Raw genomic sequence first — 24,691 nt, forward strand, 5'->3', positions numbered from 1 at the left:
TGCACAAGAATGTGTACTCGATCCCTTAGTCCTTTATATGACTCACATATCCATGTGAACAAGTAATTAGTCTTAATTTTTCCAATACTTGAAAGTTCTCATTCATCATGCTATACAACTTGCATGATTCCAAGTTTCTATCCAACTGAAACTTGGGTGATGAGTATCTTTCGTTATTTGGTAAATTTAGACATTACCACAAATGAAATAATCAATTCCATATTTCCACTCTTGCTATTAATGGAATCTTATAAGCAACAAAAATTTTCACAAATGCCATTGTAAGGATATTTTAAAATAAATAAAATCGGACATTTTCCTTTTATTTTAAAACTTTGCGGAAAACTATCCTTACAGTGAAAAAGCACGTGAAAACTTTGTTGTTATCTATTCCTAAGCAATATATCATAACTCCTAAGAAGTAGCTCAAGAATCCGATCTTCAAACTATGCGATAGAAATCCATCTATGCGATCAGATTCAACATATTATTTCTTTAAGTTTCTTCACTCTTCTTTGATTCTTAAAACATCACCATGTGACCCAGTCATATCATGTATCAAGAATCTCAGAGTAGAAACTTAGCAGAGTTAGATAGTGGACTTTACCTGAAGTAGAGTCAAACTTATTGACTTTAACATCCTTAGGTAAAATTGGCATCTTCGCAACCAATGCCCCTTCCATTGGCAATTTAACATATGGACGCTTTGGTAATGGAACATGGGACTATCACAGACTTAGCCTTTCTCTTTACCACTTGGTCAACCTAGTTGACTATGGTCAATCCCTTTCCTTGGGAAGAGAATGCTTTTTCTGGATTTCCAGTGTCACCATTGTCAATGTCCATAAAGTTTTAGGAAGATGATCTTAGCAAATAGATAAGATCATTAAGGGTCTTGTCATAGTCTGTTTCATAGGAGTTCCAAAGAAACTCACTATGTGACTTAGAAAGTGTTTGAGCCACCAACTTTCTCAAGACTTTGACACCCAACTCTCCCGCCTTGTCAATATGTGACTACATCTCCAAGATGTGACCACACATAGACCTTTACTTGCCAATAGGGCTTGAGTGACCTTAAACTTTTCAAGAACTTGTGGGTTAGGGAGAATAATTGGAGGAGGTGAAAGAAGTATGATTTCCATGGGACATCATCTTCAATTAGGGAAGCTTGTTTCAAGAGATTTGGGAAGATCATAGATGTCTAAACCAGACATCTTTTGGGAGATATTCAAGATAGTTGATCTAAAGTCCTTAATATGACACCCAATATGAAATATTAAGGCTAGGACCCAACAAACTATTTTATAACTTAGAAGAGGGATGCTGTAATCCAAGCAATAAAATATTTGAAGGTAGGCGAATGACGATTCACCAATTTCCACCAAGATAAACAAAATGTATTATTTGGTTTTAATTGGATTTGAAACTCCTAGATCTTTGAGATTCATTGAACTGTTCAATGGCATGTTTCAATCTCGAGTGTGCCCTTCAGGTTTTGTGACTGGGATGCCGAGGATCACAAAACAAGGTGTGAAGTAACTATGCAAATTACTTGGTACCCTTAAGTGTTTACCCCTCAATCGATGTGCCGGTTAACCACACACACTCCATCGATACTATGATAAACATTAAGTTACCCTTTTCCTACCTTGTTAAATACGAGTTAGTGTGCCGGTTAACCACACACGCTCCACTAACCGACTTAAACAAAGTGCAAAGTGTAATTTCATGGATTAGCACCTTATTCACATTTTCCTAAGTAACTAAGATTGGGTATTTATAAAAGGTTTAGTTACATAGTATTTATCATTAATACTTTTAATGAAGGGAGAATTATAGTCCTTGTCCTACCCGTTCGGCTAACGACCCTCCACCAGTCAAGGAAGCGGTGGGTGAGAGTGGACACCCATTAAACTGCCATTTTATAAGCAGTAACCTTATACCCCCCTTATACACCGACTTCGTGAATGAGGCCTACTAACGATAAGACTGACTTGCTCTTATACATATATATAAATATTATTAACTTATAATATTATAAAGTATAAGGGTTGAATTTTATATTTTAAAATTCTAAGGGCTAACTTGGAATGAAAGTATTCATAAATGAAAACTTTTCCAATTCCAAAACTTGAGGGCAAGTTTTGAAACTATTCAAAACTAATTAATTCCATAACTTATGTGTTTAAAGTAGTTTTAATCCAAAAACTCTTCAAGTTCCATAACTTGAGGACAAGTTATGGAAGACTTTAAATTATTAAAGAATGTAACATTTCTTTATTTTGTAACTTATGAAATTAATTAAGGTTACATATTTTATTACTTAATGAAGTGATTCTTGAACCTCCATAACTTGAGGACAAGACTCTTCATTTTTTGTAACCATTGCCAACTTTTATGAGTTTTATGAAACTTAAATGTGACTTTTCATATAACTTGAGGACAAGTTACAAAAACACATTTTAGAATCAACTCTTAGATTAAAATGGATTGAAAACAACAATTTCACATAACTTCCTATTAATCTAAGCAACTCATAAGAACAAGATAATTCAAATCAAACTTTTTCATGTAATTAGTCTACAAAACATGAATCTATTGACAATTATCTTTGAAATTGGATTAGCATGAACATTACCACATCAAAAAACAAGTTTATAAGAACAAAAGCATCTTAGGGTAATGCTCCTAGTCCAATTCCAGCCAAGAAACCCAAAAATATGCTGTCTGGAGGCCAAACTCGTTGATTTCATGCTCTAAAACATGAACTCGTCGAGTTTTCTTCCAGAACTCATTGAGTTTTAGACCCTGACAGATTCTTGGCTTCGAAAAATCTATTTGCATCAAGTATAAGAGAAAGCAAGCCTAGGCTCTGATACCACTGTTGGGTTTTGAGCATTCTAACACTCCTAAGTGTACATGCAACCCTAAATACCTTGGATCTATGTTTTCTCTATTATACATGCAAATATGAACTTTCCAAGGTATTATCCTAATCTAGCATACAAAACAATGAATATAACAAGATATAATACATACCTCTTTGATGTAGAAAGCCTTCATGAAGCTTGAGTGCCTAGTGCCCCAAGTGTGACACCTCAAATGGTTCACACAACATCAATTGCTTTTGGAATAACCTTGAGAGAAATGTAGAACACTTGAAATCGGCTAGCCCTTCTCTAGAATCATACTAGTGCCGATTTTGGTCAAGAATAAGATGCATATATAGTTAGGGTTACACCATGTAAACCCTAATTGACATGGCCTTTCATTTCCATGATCCATGGGTACAAAAACACCATGGAGCATCCATGAAGCATCATATGGGTTTTAGCCTAACTAGATAATCCATGGAGCATTAGCCCAAAATATAAGTATGGATGATTTACACAATAAACCCATATATTTAATTAGTCTTCTTTTGATCACTTAATTAATCCTAGATTAATTCTTGATCAATACTAATTAAATAATCTTATTAATATATTAGAACTTATAATATATTAACCAACCTTAAGTGTTTCTTCTCTCATTATAGTCTATCCAAATGCATGATTCCATGCAACCCAAATAGACCATGCCGGGTCGGGTCAAGTCTTACCAATTATAGTTATGGACTTAGACATTAATCCAACACACCTCCTGCATCCCTGATACTGAAAATCCCCTGAGCTCCGACTAGTGTCCTTATGGTCCGAATAACTACTGCCAGGGCAAACTCCTCGGTGGTAAGCCACTTCCTTTGATGCTTCCAATAGCTATCCCAAATGCCAAGACTAGAACCATCAAACCCTGATGATGGTGGCTGACTACTCCCTAAACCGTTTTCAGCTGTAACTGAGATGATACTGGACACTTCGCACCCGAAGTGAAAGATGACCTACACTAGCTACTAATAGCTCCTGGTATGCAATTGGCATAACGATTCCAAATACAATCCGAATACAAACAGAGAGACAACTCATTCATACTATCCCCTGAGTCCGGGGTAAGAACTTCCCTAATTCACACAGAAGTGAAAAATAGCCATAGATACGTACCTGCAACATTCCCTGCTGTAATCCAGATCTCCCTCATCTGTCACTGCAAGGCCCTACCCTCTCGCCCATCCGTAATCCTCATAATCGTCGGGGCCGACGCACTCCCTGCTCCTCCCCTCATTGTCGGGTTGTCGGTCCTCTTGTGGCCCACCTGATTGCAATGAAAACATAATGGGCTTGCCCCCTGTGGGCAGTCCCTGCTGACGTGACCATCACTGCCACACTTGTAGCAGCCGGAACCCCTGGAACGACACACTCCCTCGTGCGGTTTCCAGCACGTGCTGCACTGACTTCGGCCCTGCCGACTTACTAATCGCTGATCTGAAGTCTTGGGTCTCTTCCCGGGACCCTCCAAGGTGTACGTCTGATCTGACCTTCTCTTCGCAATGTGCTCCAGATCGATTTCCCTTTCTTGAGCTCTGGCAATCATAAAGCCTAGGGTTGGGCATGCCGAGAAGCTGACATGCTCCCGAATATCCACTCTCAACATGTCATGATAGTGGGTCCTCTGCATCTCATCATCCCTTGCATACTGAGGCACTAATAAGGCCCTCTCCCGAAACTTGGCGGTAATCTCTGCCACCGACTCTGTCGTTTGTCTTATGTCTAGGAACTCTCTGGCCAGCTGCTGAAGCTCTACTGCCGGCATAAACTCCGCCCTAAACCTGGTCACAAAGTCCGACCAGGTCATAGCCTCGACGACCGAGGCTCCCAATGAGTCACCAACTGACTCCCACCAATCTCTAGCTCTGTCTCTCAAACATCCCGCCGCAAAGCGGACCTTCGACCCCTCCGGGAAAAAGCTCGTCAACTATGCAGACTCAATGTCTGCGATCCATCTTCTGGCAGCAATGGGGTCCTTCACCCCGTGAAAATCTGGCGCAACACACCCTTTGAAGTCCTTGAAGGATGGCGTGCGCGTACTCGCCTGGCCAGACGCCAAATCACTCATGAAAGCTCGGAGGCGATCCTCCACCAACTCAATGATCCCCTCCTTGATCGAACCGAAAATGACCGGGGTCGCCTCAAGAATGCCTCTCGTAATCTCAGATGTGATGAACTCGCGCAACCCATCGTCAACTTGTTCGGATCCCGCGCCCGAACCTGATCCTGAACCGGATCCTGACCCTCCTGCTCCGTGTCGCGTGGTCGCCATGTTGAAAATACACGCGTAAATGTCAGGATCATACATACTCCCGAGAGGTCTATCACACTCTCCTAGGTTCCTGGTCTCATCTTGGCCTTTCTCGAATCGAGTACGGATCCTCTGCTTTCAGTAGTTCGGGCCCATACTACCTTCCACATCTATCCGTACTTTCCTCAAGAACTGCTTCGACTCCACCAGGTCCCTTTCTCTACTACTACACCTCTCAGCACTATCTCATCCTAGGCTTACCATAGGAAAACCTCTGACTCAACTCAAACCAGTCCTCAGCTGCTGAAGGCCTCCCTGTGATGCCAATTAGCCATCACCTGAATACCATCACATGTGGCGAGGCTCAGATAATCCTTCGAGTAAAAGTCTCGTCCCTACAACGGTTAGACTCAAACGAGAGCTGCGCAATAGGGCCAAATCCAGCACTCTGAGATTATTCGACCCTGATCACATGTGACGTGACGTATTCACCTAATGGCTAACTCCCATCACTCAGAATCCCTCAATGCACAAAGCAAGCAACTTTCAGACAAGGGAAAATCTAACCATAACATACTCAAGCAATCATAATCTCATATCAGGAATCTGTACTAGCATGCAGCATAACTCATAAACTCAGGCATAACCTAAACATGCTATCCTACTACTGTCTAACCAGCACTATCATGCATCTCAAAGCACATATAACAGGCACATAAGGCATCCTCCCTAGATCCTTAGTCCTAATCTAGCATGCTATTCTACCAATTGATAATCACAACATAAACTTGTAGGGTATTTGGGGTACTTACTTGAGCTCGGCTGATTGCATGCACCACACCCTTTTCTCTTTCCAAGTTCATTTTTGCTTTTTCTAAAACCCTTTTCTTTCCTCAAAAATCCTTTTATCATTATGGTCTTTCTTTTGAAAATTTTATACCACTTCCTCAGTTTGAGTTCAGACACACCCGAGAGTGTGCCCGAATCCCTCAAACTAAGGCTCTGATACCAACTTGTAACACCCCAAAAATACGGTCCAAAAATTTCTTTTAAAAACATTACTAATTCATAGTTAAGTCGTTCAAACTTGCAAAAAGGGTTTATATTACAAATCATAGTGTCATTCCAAACACTTGTTTAATTATCAGAGTAAAACATCCTAGGTTAACTTATCATGGTGTGTGCACTGCAACCCTCCCGAGCTCCTTCTCTGAAACTGGATACCTGAAACCAAAACTGAAAATCGTAAGCACAAAGCTTAGTGAGTTCCCCAGATACAACATACCATACAAACCAACTGATCCATAAATTCCATACATAGCCAAGAGCCATAGATAACCAACATATCCATAATCAGGTAAGGGGCTATGTGCCAAACATAGTCTTGCGGTTATGCCACGGGCCGCACGTGGTCTTGCTGTTCAAGCCTGGGGCCACTCCCTGGGTCTTACAGACAGGTGCCAAGGGCCACCCCCTGGTCTTTCATGCAAGTATCACAAAGACAACTATACATACTACTCTACTAGGCTACTCCGCATGTAGTGTGCCAGGAGCCACCTCCTGGTCTTTCATACACAATGGCATACAGTGCGCCAGGAGCCACCTCCTGGTCTTTCATACATATTGCCTAGGGCTAACCCCCGGGTCTTCCTATCATACATAAGAACATACTGAGTGCCAGGAGCCGCCTCCTGGTCTTTCATGCATAATGCCTAGGGCTAACCCTCGGGTCTTCCTATCATACATAATAACATACTGTGTGCCAGGAGCCGCCCCCTGGTCTTTCATGCACAAACTAAATGGGCCGACATTGGTGCCTTAGACCCATACAAACAGTGAGGAGACTCACCTCACACTGCTGAACTTTACTGATAATCCTCTGGCTGCTGACCGACAACCCTCTGAACCGCTGCTCTACTAGCTCCACTAGCTACTAGTACAAACATAACTCTTAGTTCCAACCGAACTCCAGAAGTCAAACTAAGTCAACTCCGGTCAAAGTCAAAGTCCTGGTCAAAGTCAACCTTCCAGGTCAACCCTACTCGCCGAGTCTGCCTACTGACTTGCCGAGTTCATACACTCAGAGTCCTTCCATTCGCGACTCGACTCGCCGAGTCAACCCATGACTCGCCGAGTCCACCGATTTCCAAGTCCTGTCCTGTCCAACTCACTGAGTCTCCACTCGACTCACTGATTCAAGTCTTAACTTGAAGGGTTCGGGGTTTCGCAACCTGACTCGCCGAGTCCAAGAACAGACTCGCCGAGTCCAAGGCAAACTTCAACATACTCGCCGAGTTGTTCTTCCAACTCGTCGAGTTCCTGCCCAACTTCATCTAACTCGCCGAGTTCACCCATGTGACTCGCCGAGTCGCTTCAGCTCTTAAACAATGCAATGGCTTTTCGAGCCAAACAGGGGCTCCAACTCATAGATCCACTCTCCTAAAGTCCATTCCCCACGTAAAGTTGCGACCTTTACGTGTAACTAAGGAGATTTATGGTAAACACACCACAAACTAGGGTTTAAGACAACCATGCTTCACCTACACTCTCAAGGCTGATACTTTATGACTCACTGGGCCAAGACACAACTGGAGCTGAAGGGATTCAGTTTGGGGACGTCCAAACCCGAAATGTATCATACTTGGTCCAAAATCTCATAAAGAGGGACATGAAATGATCAAACAATTATCAAGGCAAGGAAGGAACTTGATTACCAAAATGAGTAGCTAAAGAGATGAATCTTTTGGATCCACAACCTTCCTCTTGAACCTTCAACTCCTTCTTCTCCTTCTAGGCTTCAAGAACACTCCAACTCTTCAACAATGGCTCACAGACTCAAAGAGAGCACTAGGGTTTCGTGGAATAGCTTCTGGATAATGGGGGCTACAAATGAGGCTGATAAAAGGAGAATGAGATGCTTAAATAGGGCACCAAGCCCGGAAATTAGGGTTTTCCAACCCAGACCTGACTCGCCGAGTCGGTCCCTCCGACTCGCCAAGTCGGTCACTTAAACCCTGACACGGGTCCCGCTCCAACTCGCCGAGTTCACCTATGGACTCGACGAGTTGACCCCTTTAACTTAGGGTTTTTCCTTTCCTTTCTTGGTCTTTCTGATTCTGGGTGTTACACTCGAAACATTAGACTGCACACTGTCAACCCAATTAGATGATGGTGACCCACTTTCATGATCCGGGGAGTCTGGTACCCATTCTTCTTCCTCGCCATTGACTTCTCCAACTGAATCAAATCCGGTGACCGTGAAACTTACACCCGTTATAGCTTTGATCTTTATGCTCGTCTCCCATGTCCAACTCCGATTCTCTTAAAATACAACATCTCGACTTATGTACAACCTCCCAGTGTCTGGGTCCAGAAGCCTATAAGCTTTTGACCCTTTTTCTATACCGAGATGTACCAGGGGCATGCTTCTATCTTCCAACTTTTTTAAGTGCCCTTTGACAATCTTCATATGAGCTACGCAGCCAAACACCCTGAGATGTGCTATATATGGCTTTCTTCCAGTCCACATTTCATAAGGAGTCATCTCCTTCATGGCTTTAGTTTGAGCTCTGTTTAAGACATAAACATAGTACATCACAACTTCTCCCCACAATACATTAGGCATGGACATTGACTTCAAATTGCATCTCACCATCTCCAATATAGTCCGATTACGTCTCTCTACTACTCCATTTTGCTGTGGAGAGTAGGGAGACGTGTAATGTCTTTCCAATCCGGTTTCTTCACAATACTTAGTGAATTCATTTGAGAGAAATTCTCCTCCACGATCGGTTCTGAACACTTTAACTTTCTCCCCTGTTTCAGTCTCTACTTTTCTTCTAAAAGTTTTGAACACTTGTAGAGCTTCATCTTTTGACTTCAACATGTATACCCACATTAATTTACTAAAATCATCAACCATCAACATGAAGTATTTGTTCCCAGAGGATGTTGGAGGAGTAACTGGCCCACATAAATCACCATGGATCAATTCAAGCTTTTTCTTTGCCCTGAAGTTCGTCTGAATTGGAAATGAATCCCTTGTTTGTTTTCCCACTAAACAACCTTCATAGAGTTGTGTGGGAACTGTTATCTGTGGCACTCCTTCGATCATCTTCTTATCAACTATCTGTTTTATTGAATTGAAGTTTATGTGCCCCAGTCGTTTGTGCCACAGCCAAGTTGAGTCATCAATTTCTCCGACAAAACACACTATAGTATCTTCTTCCAATTCAATTTTGTAGAGTCTATTTGTTGATCTTCTAAACTTCACAAGTAGCTTTCCAATTGAATCATGAACCCATAAAAATGGGTCTTTGATCTAGATCTCATCTCTCCCTTCTGCTAATTAACCCAGACTGATGATGTTGCTACATAAATCAGGTATGTAGTATACATCATTCAATTTTCGACGCCAACCATCCTTACATTTAAAGACTATAGAGCCTTTCCTTCAATTCTTACTTTCTATTCATTCCCAAATTTCACAAAGCCATGAATTGATTCATTCAAACTTCTGAATTTGGTTTTGTCTCTAGTCATATGGTTACTAGCACCTGTATCCAGGTACCATGTGCAAGATGACTTCTTCAAATTCCCATGGGTTCTCAATTGAGGACTGATATTTTCTTCATTCAAAAATACCAAGCTTTCATCTTCACATGTTGTAAGCAACAAGGAAGGCTCATTATCGTGATGCTCTTGGACCAAGTTATTCTCGTGGCTTCATTCCTTTCGTGGGTTCTTACATTCGGATGCATAATGCCCTTACTCTTGGCAATTATAGCACTGAATGTCACTCTTATCATGACTACTTAATGCACCAAAATTGCTCTCCTTTTGGTGATGTGTTTCGCTTCTGCCACCACGACCACCTCGGCCTCCTCCGTCTCTTCCTCTACCTCTGCCACGACCACCACGTGAACCACTAAATCCACCTCGATTTGATCTTTGCTTTGAGTCACCTTCTAATTTCTTTTTGTTTCTATATGATCATTCTTTGTGAGTTAACAGGAGTTTCCGATCATCACTTTCACCTGAACTCTTCATACGTTCTTCATATGCCTTGAGTCTTCCGATCACCTCTTCAATGGACATTAATTCCAAATCTCCAAATTGCTCGAATGTCGAGGCAATCTAAAGGAATTTGGACGAGACCGCCCTAAGTAACTTCTTCACCACTTGAGATTCTTCTACCTTTTCTCCCAAGGTTTGTAATGTGCTGACTGTATTGATTACTTTTCCGGTGAAGTCATCAACACTCTCCGTTTCTTTCATGCTCATGGCTTCGAGTTTAGCCTTGAGTGTTTAAATTTTGGCAACCTTCACTCTATCTGCCCCTACAAACATAACTTTGAGGGCTTCCCATGCTTCTTTGGTAGTCTTCTTTTCCGCCAATGTCATGAGCAAATCCTTAGGTATTTCCTGATAAATGGCAGCCAAGGCCATGTTATCCTTCTTTGCTTCAACAAGGGTGTTGGGTGTTCTGGGTTCTACAGCATACCAAACACCTTGAGCCAACATAAACTCCCGCATCTTTATTTCCCATGCCCCATAGTTGCTTCTTGTTAACATCGGATAGTGGAGTGTGATTTGCCCGTCTTTGTCACCATTCCCATTGCTGCTGTTTCCTGTCATTTCTTCTTTTCGGGGTTGATACTTGGGCATGTACCAGGTTCGCTCTGATACCAAATGTTGGCTATTCACAAGCCTGTATCAAGATTATGGCAATGAAATAGTAACAAAGGAAAAACAGAGCATGATACTTTAAAGCTTGATGCTTTTTATTCACTGAATTGAAAAAAGGAGGTGACTCTCTCAACGTACACACAAGCAAGCTATTTAAACTCAAAGAATGCTAAAAATACTGCAACTAATCCTATTGGCTTAAGACCCGGACTCAATAGCCCACATGGATTTGAATTATTCAAAAAACAATAATACGTGACATAAACTAATTTATGAATTGCACCAACATTCCTCAACCCCGTTACCGGTAGTACTCATTGACCTGTTGTACTTGCTTCAAGCATCACCACCGGCTGGAGCTATAACATCTCTGGTCGCCCACAGCAACAACATCCCCATCACCATCCAGCTATATCTAGTCGACGATGTCAAGGCCGCTCAACCCTTCGCCGGGCCATACCGCGACCCAAATAACCCTTCGCCAGTCAGTTTGTTTGATTGATACCTATTTTGTCTGACTCGGTCCTCAAATACTGACTCACACTACTAATTCGGTCCTTGGAAAAATATAGTCTGACCGAATATTTCTTTTTCGCCCCTTTATCCTTCTCCTTGCTGCCAACGTCTTCTTCCTTCAGAATCTCACCTCGATCATTCAACGTCTTCTTCCTCCATTTTCTTTGCTGCCTTCGTCCAAACTCGCGTTTCCGTCCACCGCTTTCCAATGACGCCCAACTCCGATGGAACCCATTCCTCAGCCTGACGTTGTGTACACTTCTCTTCTCCATCTCCCTCCATTCCAACGACTTCCTCCACCACTCTGTCTTTGAGCGCTACCACACCACCGATTATCTCCGACCACCAAACATGAGCGCCGCCACCTAACGCCTTCTTTCTCCGGCCGGTAAGCTCCTATTCTCCACATGTGAAATCATTTTTTTTTTGAAATGTGTAGATTAAGACTTCTCTTCAAGTTTTGACTCTACAACGAGAAACCGATAAGGTTATATCCGTAACCTTTTCTTTATTATTCTAAATGCAAGAAATAACTTATTATTATTATTATTATTATTATTATTATTATTATTATTATTATTAGTATTATTATTATTATTTTATTATCACAGGGGTGAAAAGACAAAGAACAACCTTTCCTCCTAACTTTGTCCACTCTCTTGATGTGTCCCACATGATGATGACAACCATTGCTTGTAAAGAGGCTGACTTAAGTTTTGCAGGTTCAAAATCATTATTATTTCATATTTTTTCCCATTAAAAATATATAAAGTAAAATCCCATTTCAGGAGTGCGTGATTCTTTTTTGACACATGCTTGTGATGTTCATCAAATGAACAAGATTTGTAACAAACCGTTATTTCAAACCTATGTAATAGTGTAGGTCAATTTGTACTTCTTTTTAAATTAATAAAAAGAAATTTTGGCATATTGTGTATATTTACATAATTGACCCTCAAAAATAAATTATTAAATAATCTCAATTGGGATGAACCAAGTGCTAGAGATTGTAACAAGGTTTCCAAAAATATAAAGAACACTAAAATCCGAGTTATAACGAAGAAGTTATGACCAATCGAAAATCCGCGACAAAACTGGCAAAACGCTGTTCAATGTAAAAACTGAATTTTTAATAAAAGGATTTTTAGCCTTAACAATCTAAATGAAAGTTGTAGTTTATGTTAAACCGAGAACTTTCATAAAAAGAACGCCAAAATCTGACTTCATATGAGGAAGTTATGATTTTTCTAAATTTCAATATAGCAATGTACAACTAAAAACTCGAAATAAAGATCGAGTTGTCTTTAGCCGACACAACCTAAATGAGAATTGAAGGTCTCGTCATTAGTAGTACAACGGTAAAAAGACAGACAAAAACGGACGTCGTATGAAGAAGTTATGAATTTATAACGGATTCCCGTTCCGGTCTGTTTAAATTAATAATATTAAAAATAAATTCAAAATTAGCCGACGAAGTCTAAACGAAAGTCGTAGAGTATAATTTTACCTACGCGTGCATATAAAGAACGTCAAAAACGGAGTTCGTATGCAAAAGTTATGAATTTTACAAGTTTTTGGCACAAAAATAAAGAAAAATAGAAAAAAACCGGATATTTTCGCATGAACAGTAATGCCACGTCACCCTCGCATGCGAGGCCTCCATGTGTCGGCTGCTGATTGGACCGAAGCCTCACGTGTCGTCTTCTGATTGGACCAACTCTGCGGTCCACTAAGCTTCGGACAACCTCGCATTAGACACACCGGAGACACCCCTCGCACACCCCTTGCACCCGCTCCTTCGCACGTGTCTTCTTCCCATTGGACCGAGGTCTGGTCCAATCCGAGCCTACCACCTCCGAACCGAAGCTGCCTCCCTTTGCAAGCTGACAGCCTAGCATAGCCTCGCATAAGCCTCAGAACCGAGGCTTCGGCCTATATAAGGCATGGGAGGGCTTCCGAAATTTTTCACTTTTTCACCCTAAAAATCATTCTCTTTCACATTTTCCACTCCCCTAAGCTCATATACAACCCTAAAGCCCCAGTATCAAGACTTGAGCCAGAAGTAAGCCGCAAAGCCCCGAATTGCCTGAGAACTAACCTCTCTCCTGTCAAAACACTGCCCGATTTAAGCCGGTTTCCCGACAAATAAACTCCTTTTTGTGAAACGAAACTCTGTCCGATTCACCATCTATCAAGTGCGTTCATACCCCCGTATTTTCATAATTTCTACTGTTTTAAGGGGGGAAATACAAGTATAACACAATAACTTTGTGTTATAAATAAATGATTTCAAATCACGATAAAACGATTTTAAAGCATCAAAAATACCCCAAATATTGAACTCTTTTATAAACTTATATTTTTCCCAAATATTCATATTTGCATATATATATATATATATATATATATATATATATATATATATATATATATATCTATATATATATATATATATATATATATATATATATATATATATAAGATTTAAAATGCTTAGGACTAATAACTCATTCTAGGTCATTTTCCTTGTTTGGATGTGGACTTATAGTACCGGTTATTTGTGTGAAGGTCGTTTAACTTTTACTTATACACAAAATTGTATATGTATATAATTATAAAAGTTATTTCATTAAGTTTAATTACCCTTTGTAACTTGTTGAGCAAAGGATTACATGCAAAAATAGTTATTTACCAAGTCATAAAGTACATATAAATTATAATAGGTATAATTTATGATACATAGAACAATAATTCACGATTTAAGTATACAAGAATACAATGTTTTACATGAAACAAGGGTTTTAATTCAAAACAAATCAAGGGTTTATACTTGTCAAATACATGTTCGGAATACTAATTCAAGAACATACTGTCAATCATTTATTTCAGAATGATTGGGTTTTCATAACTGATATACATGTAACGTTTATATGCTTTTCATGAGACATTCAATTCAGGTTGTTTAATTCATTTTAGACAACCAAGGTAAAGCCCTGACATTATAACCAAAATCTCCAGTTCGGGGATCGAAACAAATTGTGTGTAGATCTATATTGGGATTGACAACCCCGCACTCAGGCTGCTAGCTACAGTCAGACATACATGCCAATGAGTGGCAATTGTTATCAATAATTTAAACGCTCACAAGACGTTTGTTTCAGGCGTTCATGTCTTAGTATGGTTATAATAACTCATTAAAAAGATATTAACAACACGTTAGTGTATAAACAACTAAACGTAAGTACATCTTCAAAGTACCAGTTTACAAAATACAAAGTACAATGGTATACTACAGTTTTCAATAACAGTTGGTGAAGCCAGACACACTCTCAATTACAAGTTTTACAAATACATTGGTTTACAAATAGGACGGTATTATGGGAATAAAACTACTTTTCACATACCACAGAAAATATGGGATTTTCTAGAACAATTTTCACATTCAAAATACAAAGACACCCACTCAAACATAAAGACTTATGTACTCACTCAACTTATTGTTGACACTCTCTTTTCAAACTACTTGTATTCTCAGGGAAATAATAACAGGTACTCCCCGAGCTTTTTGAGAAGATGGAGCCATTATGAGTCATATCTTCTTCTTTTGTATAACTATTTTGGTTTCAATATACAATGATTGAACACATGTAAATATTATACTCTTAAATACAATGGTTGTTTGTACTCTGATTACTATGATGCATGTGTTGTGATACTACAAATGAAGTCCTCCACCCCCAGACGTTTCTGCCGTCTGGTTTGGGGGTGTGACAAGATTCTTAGAGAAAAATTCGTTGAACGTTACGAGGCACCAATCCTAGAAAATGTAAGTTTTTTTTTGAATAAAAGATTAATCTAGATAAAATAAGATTCCATTTTGATTAAAGTGTATGTTAGATATTCTGTCAGTGTGACTGATGAATGGTTTTGTGACAGTTGTTGGAGAGTTTTCAAAAGTCGTTTCCAAATATGGATTTTCCTCCATTGCCATAAGGGGAAGATTTTGACCTAAAAGAGGTTTTGAAGTCTCCATATTTCTTCAATTAAGAAGACTATCAAACAAACAAACAAACAAAAAACATTCTTTGTGGCTCTTGCTCTACAAATTTGTTGGTTTAATTGGCTTTTGGAGTGGCAACAAGAAGAGCACAAAGTTCATCTTTTTTATAAGCCTTTTGGAGCTCTATTACAAATGCATCCACCATACATACACATATCTATAAATTTGATGACCTCATGTGGGATTTATGGAATGAAGCAATGAGTCACTCGAGGCTTGAAGAAGAAGGCTTGAAATACAAGTGAAAATGAAAGGGTAAATGAGTAAATGATGGGTGCATTTAGGCCTGATTTTGTAAAACTAATTCATACACAATATTTATTTGTTAGGAGTTCATTAATTAAGTGGTATGTGGGAATAAGAAGACAGGAGAGTATAGTGTTTGGAAGATGAATCCTTCGTTCAAAGTAATTGTTCTAACTGTTATATTGACTTTTAGGTTTTATTTTTCTCTAGGAAGAGTTGACTTTTTTCCTAGTTATAGAAAGATTGCTTTTTGGGCATTTCTAATATATTCCAACTTTCCTCAAGTAATATGTGGAAAGGTTTATGAGATAACATGTGATTTATGAGACATTGTTATCTTATTTGTGACATCATATAGAGTGGTAGTGATGGTATTGGTAGAAAATTATTGCAATGCCTTTAATAGGTTTCCACAATGTAGTGTATCTTTAATGCATAAGAAGTTGATTTTTAGTTGATCTTCCTTGAGATCTTTGGAACATCGACCTTATAAAAAAAGATATAATATGATACATATTTGATGAGAAGATACCATGATTTTCCATGAAAATGATGAGAGTATAGGGGGAAACTTTTTTGCTAACTTGGGTTGATCATTTTGATCTCTGATTATGTTATAGTTTGAGTAGGCAAAGCCTTTAGCTTGTGTTGCTCCTTATACGAAGATCATTTTGTAAAATAAGGTGGAAGATGCATTTTTAAGGAAGGCTTCATTAGTTGGAATATAAAACGAACTTATGGTTATTTTGACAAACAATACGCAACGTAAACGAAGAAGATATATCCAAAGACAGCGTGAAGTAGGCATCAATGTCTCATGCATGATTATTTTGACGAGCATGCTCTCTTTGAAGGATATTATTTCCGCCTATGGTTCCGGATGCATAAAGATTTGTTTATGCGTATTGTAGAAGGTGTGAGTTCAGTGTCTGAGTATATGCGACAACGCCCGGACGCAAGAGGTACGTTAGCCTTTGATCCAATTCAGAAATAATATACTGATGTATTTCGTATGTTAGCATATGCTACCTCCTGATGCACCAGACGTGGCGTGCTAGGAGTGTTATCACTCCCCTTAGCCTAATAGAAGAATTAGCTACCCAAATATCCTCCCAAAAGGAAGTCATGGAACATCCCCACTTTGCTTTTTGAAAAAAGACAATAAATTAATTCCTTTATCTTATCTTGCTGATTATTCGTAGCCTTAATAATGTTCAACTAAGTAATGAGAGATTGTATATGACACATATGTTAATTAGAAGGGAGATATTGCTAATTAGTAAAGAAACCCCAAATATAAGCTAACAAAAGGTATACATGTTTTAGGACATATATCAATATGGTTTGCATTATGGACGTTTAATATTTTAGATTTCTCATTGTATCTCTATTGGTTGTATGTTTAAAAAGATAAGGGGTCAAAGTTACGATTGCTGAAACAATATTCATGAGTTAAATGGTTTGAAAACATATGACAATATACACAATGAAGTTACATGATTCACTTAATTGCATTTAATCGAGTTATGTCCTCAGAAGAACTAGAAAGATTTTATTGATAATAGTCGTTACACAATTAAAGATGGTATGTAATTAAAGAACACAAGGAATAACAAAGTTCACTCGATCATATTTAATCAAGCTATGTCCTCAAAGGAACTAGATAGATCTTATTGACAATAGTCGTTACACACATTTTTGGCTGCGCGTTACATTTGTACACTAGATTACGAGAGATCTATTTATAGCAATCTACTTCTAGGTTGGTCCCATAAGCCCAAGATGCAACCATTCTATCAGACGAGCACAACTGTGCTCCACCCGCTATTTCTAGAAAAGGATCCATTCTTAGTCTCTGTAGCATCAATAACGCCGACGATAAATTCATAACTCAACAATTGTTACTAACATTGTCATAAAAATGCTTTAGTATAAATGCGTTTTTTAGAAAACTTTAGATAATTATAATATTAACCATTGACAAAACTGCACAAATGGTCCCTGTGGTTTGCTAAAAATTGCAACTTTGGTCCAAAAAGTTTTAGATTATCACCACAGGTCCAAAGTTTTCAGTTTGTTGCGAGTTTGGTCCAATTTACTTTAAAATTTTTTGTAATGACGATTTTACCCTTTTTTGTTTTTTTTTCTTTAAATATTTTCATAATTAAAAGAAAAATAAAAAGAAGATAACTCTCTCTCTCTCTCTCTCTCTCTCTCTTCTCTCTCTCTCTCTCTCTCTCATCTGAATTTTTCCTTTCACAATCTAAAATGAAATTAGGGCTTTTAATGGAATTGACTAAACTGCACAAATGGTCCCTGTGGTTTGCTCAAAATTGCCACTTTGGTCCAAAAAAATTTAGACTAGCACCATAGGTCCAAAGCTTTCATTTTGTTGCGAGTTTGGTCCGATTTTTTATGAATTTTTATAAATGACGAGTTTGCCCTTTATTTTTTATTTTTTTTAATTTTTTTGAATTACTTTAATGTTTTCTGATTAAAAGAAAAATAAAAAAATAAAATTAAACCTTCAACCCACCCTCTCACTTCTAACACTCTCCCTCTCTCTTTTCATTTGCTACTAGAGCACCACCGTCGGTGCCACCCATTTAGCCGGAGCACCACCATCGGTGCCATCCATTTAGCCACCACCTAACAACTCAAAACCACCGCCACTCTGATCTGCAACTCGAAGAAGGGAGGTCCGACGCCATCTTCCTCAGCAATCGCCGCCTTCATTTCTCTACTTCTCCTACGCTTCGCCATTCCTCAGATCTGAAAGCCTTCACCAACGTCGGACGTGAAAACCCTCGTATGTGAAAGCCTCCACCACCGTTTGGGAACCCTAACCCTAGCCGTCGTCAAATCTAAACCACGACGAACGATTAATTGGAGCGACGAGTTTGAACAAATCTTCATTGTGTTTTCAGATCCGCAAGAAGGTAACACCAGACGATGTTGTCGTCTTCGACAGAGTTGTTGGCGGCGCTGTAGAGATGTTGCAGATCTGGAGCTTCAGAGCTGGTTGAGGTACCGACGACGGAGCCACCCATCAAGTTTTTCGAAACCCTAGCTGGTTCATGTATCAAATCTTGAACAGATGCATGTATTTGGTGTTAGAAATCTCTGGATTTTGTATGCGTTTTTTTATGTTAAATTTCTGAATTTTGTCTGTGTATTCATCTGGAGAAAAGAGTGGTTTGATCATGAGAGAGAGAGAGGTATGGTGGCAGCTCCGACATGTGGAAGTGGTGGTTGTTCGCATTTTACCGGCAAGTGATGGAGGGAAAGAGAGAGAGAGAGAGAGAGGGAGAGAGAGAGAGAGAGGTGTTGACCGGTGGTGGTGTCGTTGACTGGAAAATCAAGGGTGGTGGCGGTGGTAACTGGTGATGCTTCTAGGGGTTGAGCGGTGGCGGCGTTGCTGACCAGTGGTGGTGGTTTTACCGGTTGACGATGAAGAATGGGGAAGAAGGGGTCTAGTAGCAGGGAATAGAATAGAAGGGTGAGGCGTTGAGAGTTTAATTTTATTTTTATTATTCTTTTAATTAGAAAACATTAAAGTCATTAAAAAAAATAAAAAAATGAAAAATGAAGGGCAAACTCGTCATTTAAAAAAAATCAAAACAAATCGGACCAAACTCGCAACAAAATGAAAACTTTGGACCTGTGGTGCTAGTCCAAACTTTTTTGGACCAAAGTGGCAATTTTAAGCAAACCACAGAGACCATTTGTGCAGTTTAGTCAATGGAATTCCTGTGTTCAATGTATGATCAGACAATGGATCAATGCGTATGAACACAAGGCAGCAGAAGGAACGGCAACGTCATTGCAAGTGGAGGAAAAATCGAACACTAACTTTGATTTTGGGGGCTTCAATCCTTGGTTCCTAGCTCGTCGCAGGTCAGAAAGGGGACCAAGGGAGGTATCGGAGATTGCAGATCGTGAGGAGGGAGAAGTCTCCGGATCGACGAGAGCGAAGCGACACAAGTGGGAAGAAGCAGCGAGCAACTGTGATTTCGGGGCTGCTGCGTCGTGGATGAGTAAGGGGAAACACCCTCGTTGTTTGAGTGAACCGAATAAGGGAAGAAGAACGGGGCAGTGAGGCTGTCGTCGAACTTGGTGGGTTCAGCGAGGGCTGCTAAAGCAGCTCTTGGTTGCTTGTTTCTGCTCCAACCGTGGATCGCGAGGGGAAGAGGGAAGTAGCAATGAAACATCGGTGCAGGTGGGGAGGCTCGTGGGTTGGTTGAATGCTCACAGGTCGTTTACTTCTTCTTATTCTTAATTTTTTTTTTGATAAAAATTGATAGGATTAAGCGGGTGTTTGGGATTGATTCTTGACAAAAATTTATGAATGGAAAGGATTTTTGGGGTTAATGTTTTACAGGGGATCCATGGGTGTTTGTTTGTTTTGCTTGATAGAATTCGATGGGTTTAAATCAATAGCTTTAGGTTGGTGTTTTGTTTTACTTGTTAGAAATCGATGGGTTTAAATCAAATTTTGGTGTTTGGGAATGTATGAAGTTTGAAGAACATTATCTGAGTTTCCAAGAAACAAGAGCGGAAAGAGTGAATGTTGGAAGTTTGGAATTCTTGATCGAGAGAGAGAGAGAGAGAGAGAGAGAGAGAGAGAGAGAGAGAGAGAGAGAGAGAGAGAGAGAGAGAGAGAGAGAGAGAGAGAGATTTTTCTTTTAATCATAAAATATTTAAATAAATAAAAAAACTGAAAAAAAAAACAAAAAAGAAGGGTAAAATCATCATTACAAAAAAGTTTAAAGTAAGTTGGACCAAACTCACAACAAAATGAAAATTTTGGACCCGCGGTGTTAGTCTAAAACTTTTTGGACTAAAGTGACAATTTTCAACAAACCACAGAGACCATTTGTGTAGTTTTTTCTTTGTTTTTTGATTTGGTTACAGCTCAAGCTTTTGCTAGGGGCGGTTAATTGACAAACCTAAATTTTATTTTCTATTTTGTAAAAGATTGTTTGTGTTTAGACATTAAAGTTAATATCAAATTATAAATTAGAAATGTTCGGTTTCAATTAATAATATTACATTTGCCCATTTTAAGCTAATAATTTTGTTATAACTTACTATAGTTTCGTGCATTCCGTCACCATTCCACATAAATAACTAAATATTTGATAATATTATCTATTATTTATTTTGTATTAGTCAGCTATATTTAACTGAAAGTTAAATGAGAGTTGAATGAAAGATGTGGCATTGAATCCATTCTAAGTCTTACATTTAATAATTTAGTTAAATTGTATGTAATAACTGAGTTTATAAAATTATAAACTTTAGTTTTGTAAGTAAATAACTCTTGTTTATTTTTTTTTTTAATAATCTAAATAAATAAAAAACCTACTTAAATGTTTTAAATTTTTTTTTTAAAATAATAAACATTTTATATAGGTTTCTGGCTATCCACTGCAGCTCCCTGCTTTTGCAAGGATTAGGAGAGAAAGCACGCCATTTGGACAATACGTTAAAACACTGACTTACGTCGCATATCCTCTAATGAATAACTCCTAGTTAAAACCCTCAAGACTTGAACACTCAATCTCCCATACGAGAGACCAATGTCTTACTTGGGTAAATCATGTTGAATAGCATGCATTACACCTCGTTTTTAATTCATGTATTACTCATAATTTTTAACTAGTAACATGCAATCTTTAATTTTTAATCTTGCATTAATTTTATTTTCTAGTTTTATGCATCACCATTATTTATAAAATGATAACTATAATAAAAATAGTATAGTAAGTGATTCAGTGTTACAATCTATTAAACTTTAATACAGTTTAATAGAATGTAAAATTAATGGGTAAAATAATATAATGGATGAAATCTATTAAACTTTAATAGAGTTTAATAGAATATAAAATTAATGGGTAAAATAATATAATGGATGAAATCTCGATGCGATAATAATTGAATGTTAATGATTCATTACATTGTAAATACCTTATTTTTCATATTCAACCAATATTTAATAATTCATCCACATTTCATTATTAATAGAAGCAACACTACAATTAAACAAATTATATTTGATTATTCATTGCAAACTCGTTTTTATTTAAGAAACTTATTATGGGGTATGATAATCTTAACCTATATTTATTAATTACTAACCGTGAATTGGTTGATTGGGCCAATTGAGACTAGCCCACTTGGTAAAAGTTTTGCCTCTTGGTTGATATCCCGAATTCTAATCTGAAATATATTTTGGTATGTTTAACCATCATCGAACGTCTACAAAAAAATAATTACTATCAAGGAAATTAACAAATATTCATGGCACAAGCCTATGAATGTAATGATATGATATTACAACTTATTTTACATATTTGGAGTTCAAATGAGTTCTCTTACACTTAACAAAAACACCTTCAAATACAACAATCATTTATACAAAGCTTCGCTCGAACCGTTTTGCGACCCAAACCCGACTTGGTTACGTAAAATCACGCACGGGTAGACGGGGTTTTCTTGAACAAAGCATAAGCATCGCTATATATGGCCACCACATTCGCAAAAACAGCTATACAAATCATCAAAACAGCCAAAATCTTATCTCCTTTCGTTGCTATTCCATAAACATCCCTACATACAAAATCACCCATCAATTCAACAAATGTTCATAACATAACTTCATGCACAAAAGGGATGATTCATGATATCATGATAGCTCATACCTTATAGCAATTGATGCAGGAAAGATGAACCCAATGCAAACAGCAGCAGTTGCTCCTGTAAACTGGAACGCATCCCATGCACTTGGTATAAAATTTGCACCCAAATATATAACCGAAAGAAGACCTACACTAACAATAGCAAATCGCTTGTTGTCCAATTCCAAAGGCACTTCAGATGATCCAAAAAAAAGCCCATCTGTATTAAGTCGTAGTGCATAAAACACAAGTGGGAAAACAAGCATGAGGTGTAAAGCATAGCTCACACGAACAATATCATTAAGCTCGATACTAAAAGGAACTCCCAAATCAGAGTCAAAATTTTGTAATATATCTCCCATTGTCGCGTCACCAAAGAGAATAAACCCAAAGAAACTAGTCATTATGTACACAATCGTACATAACACCAATGAAATCTGTACAATTGGTTCGATAAGAGAAGGGTTTTCAAGCTCATTTCCAATCGAATGCACTGCCCATGAACAAAAACGATTCAATTATCCATACGTGAATAAAGTTAAATAAATTTAAACATGTTTATGTACGATTTTTTCGCATGTCGCACCATTAAAATGGCAGATATAAGCAGTAACAAGAACAGGAACTGCAGTGAAGAGGTTCCAAACCGAGTTAACATCGGTGATTTCTGGAAGTAATCTTGGCATTTGGAGGGTCCCACTTGCCATTTTAAAGATTGCGATTCCTGCAGTGATGATTAAGAAAACCACCGCTAGTGCAACTGCTAAACCTGATGTAACACTAAGTGAATCTGCATATATATAAAATGTTGTTCGTAAGATTAAACATTAAAATGGATTTGGGATTATGGAAATGATATATAAATTATAACATACCCATACGCTTGAGAGATGCTAATGGAACAAAAACGCAAAGAGTTGTGAGTAAAAGAACAAGAATTCTTCCAGTCCACCAGTGTGGTCCGAACCACCCTTCCAATAAACCAGGGTGGTGCACCCCGTTTAACGATGATCCAGCCACCACATCACCTTTTCATAACATAAACAGTTAAACACACGAAATGGTTAAAAAAAAAATCCAATTTTTATGTGTTTCTTGATTATGAATTATGGTTCTTGAATGTTTAGTTACCGATGATAATCATGTAGATAACAAGAACACCAATGTTATTAATCACCACACAAGCTTGAAGCATCTTCTTCCCGACTTCCCCAAACGCATCCCCCATTAATCCGCCATACGAATCTGTGCCACCGGGTCGACTGTACTTTAGCAAGATTCTGACGGTGGCTTCCGACAAGACTGCAACAAGAATTATGACAGCGATACCGAGGCCGAGGCCCAAGACCTTCATGGTGGCCGGAAGTGCCATTATTCCGGCGCCAATGATGGTGGTGGAAAGGTTCATAACAGCCCCCGACATGGATGCGCCATTAAACTCATTGTGAGCGCCTTTTTTCTTGGGAATCAGTGGGGATTTCTCGTTTACTGAAACTGTAACGCTGTCTTTCTTCTTGCTGTGTTTTCTTGAGGGGTGTTTGTGTTTCTTGATTTGGTGGGTTTCTGCTTGGATTGTCATGGTGTTTTGGGGGAATTTGCGGCGAAAATTGAGGGGTTTTGGGGTTTGGAGTTTTGGTAGTGAAAAACAGAGAATTGGAGTGCGTGTCTGAATTGAATGGAATCTAAAGATAAAGAAATAATTGAAGTGTGTTGGAGAAAATGCGTATAATAAGGTTGATTGCGCATCGTCAGCGTTCTTATCGAATTGTGGGCTGAAAGTGAACCTAAAAGATGTTCTTCCGAAGCCGTGAATGGTCAGCAATATCCGGTCCCTTTCGTGGAAAAATCCTGTTTGAAGGAAATGATGATGTAATAAAAATAAAAATAGATATATAAATGGGTGAATTATGCTTAAAAAAAATAGGTCTTAGTGAACTTTTATTTTAGTAAAACATAATTCTAAAGTAGTAATTAAATATGTATGCTATTATTCAGGTTATTAATAATTAATTTTAGTCTTCGACAATTTTATTTCTTACAATCGACGATTGTGGATGCCATGTGACCATGTCTAATAGTGATTTGATATTGAATCTGATTGAAGTCAATGTTGAATTTGATTTTTCAATTTTTTTTCGCATGTAAATTCGATGAACCCATCATTTATAAAAGGCTTTCAACTACTAGCAATGCATTTTGGTGAGATTAAATATGGGGTTTGTAGTTTTGAGGAAGACAAATCTATGGGTTTCAATGGTTTGTATTTTAAAAGCTTCTAGGACATATAGATACCGAATACTATGAAATATGTAAAAACATTCCAAAA

The 24,691-nt window shown here is 38.4% G+C and overlaps 1 protein-coding gene across 1 annotated transcript; it reads right to left on the reverse strand.

Moving 5' to 3' along the window:
- Positions 1–21,975: 21,975 nt before the first annotated feature.
- Positions 21,976–24,099, reverse strand: LOC111896592 (amino acid transporter AVT6A). Its single transcript, XM_023892567.3, has 5 exons — positions 23,497–24,099; positions 23,241–23,393; positions 22,952–23,155; positions 22,390–22,858; positions 21,976–22,297 (listed from the first exon to the last, which is right to left on the reverse strand). The coding sequence occupies exons 1-5, from the start codon at positions 23,942–23,944 to the stop codon at positions 22,159–22,161; spliced, it is 1,413 nt and encodes a 470-aa protein (XP_023748335.1). The 5' UTR covers positions 23,945–24,099; the 3' UTR covers positions 21,976–22,158.
- Positions 24,100–24,691: the final 592 nt, after the last annotated feature.

Source organism: Lactuca sativa, chromosome 8 (genome assembly GCF_002870075.4).
Source record: "Lactuca sativa cultivar Salinas chromosome 8, Lsat_Salinas_v11, whole genome shotgun sequence".
NCBI lineage: Eukaryota > Viridiplantae > Streptophyta > Magnoliopsida > Asterales > Asteraceae > Lactuca > Lactuca sativa.

Coding starts and splice junctions, on each gene's coding strand:
- LOC111896592 (XM_023892567.3), bottom strand. CDS start 23,944: ATGACAATCCAAGCAGAAACCCACCAAATCAAGAAACACAAACACCCC. Junction 23,156..23,240: donor AGCATCTCTCAAGCGTATGG/GTATGTTATAAT, acceptor ATATATATGCAG/ATTCACTTAGTGTTACATCA. Junction 22,859..22,951: donor TTATATCTGCCATTTTAATG/GTGCGACATGCG, acceptor GTTCATGGGCAG/TGCATTCGATTGGAAATGAG.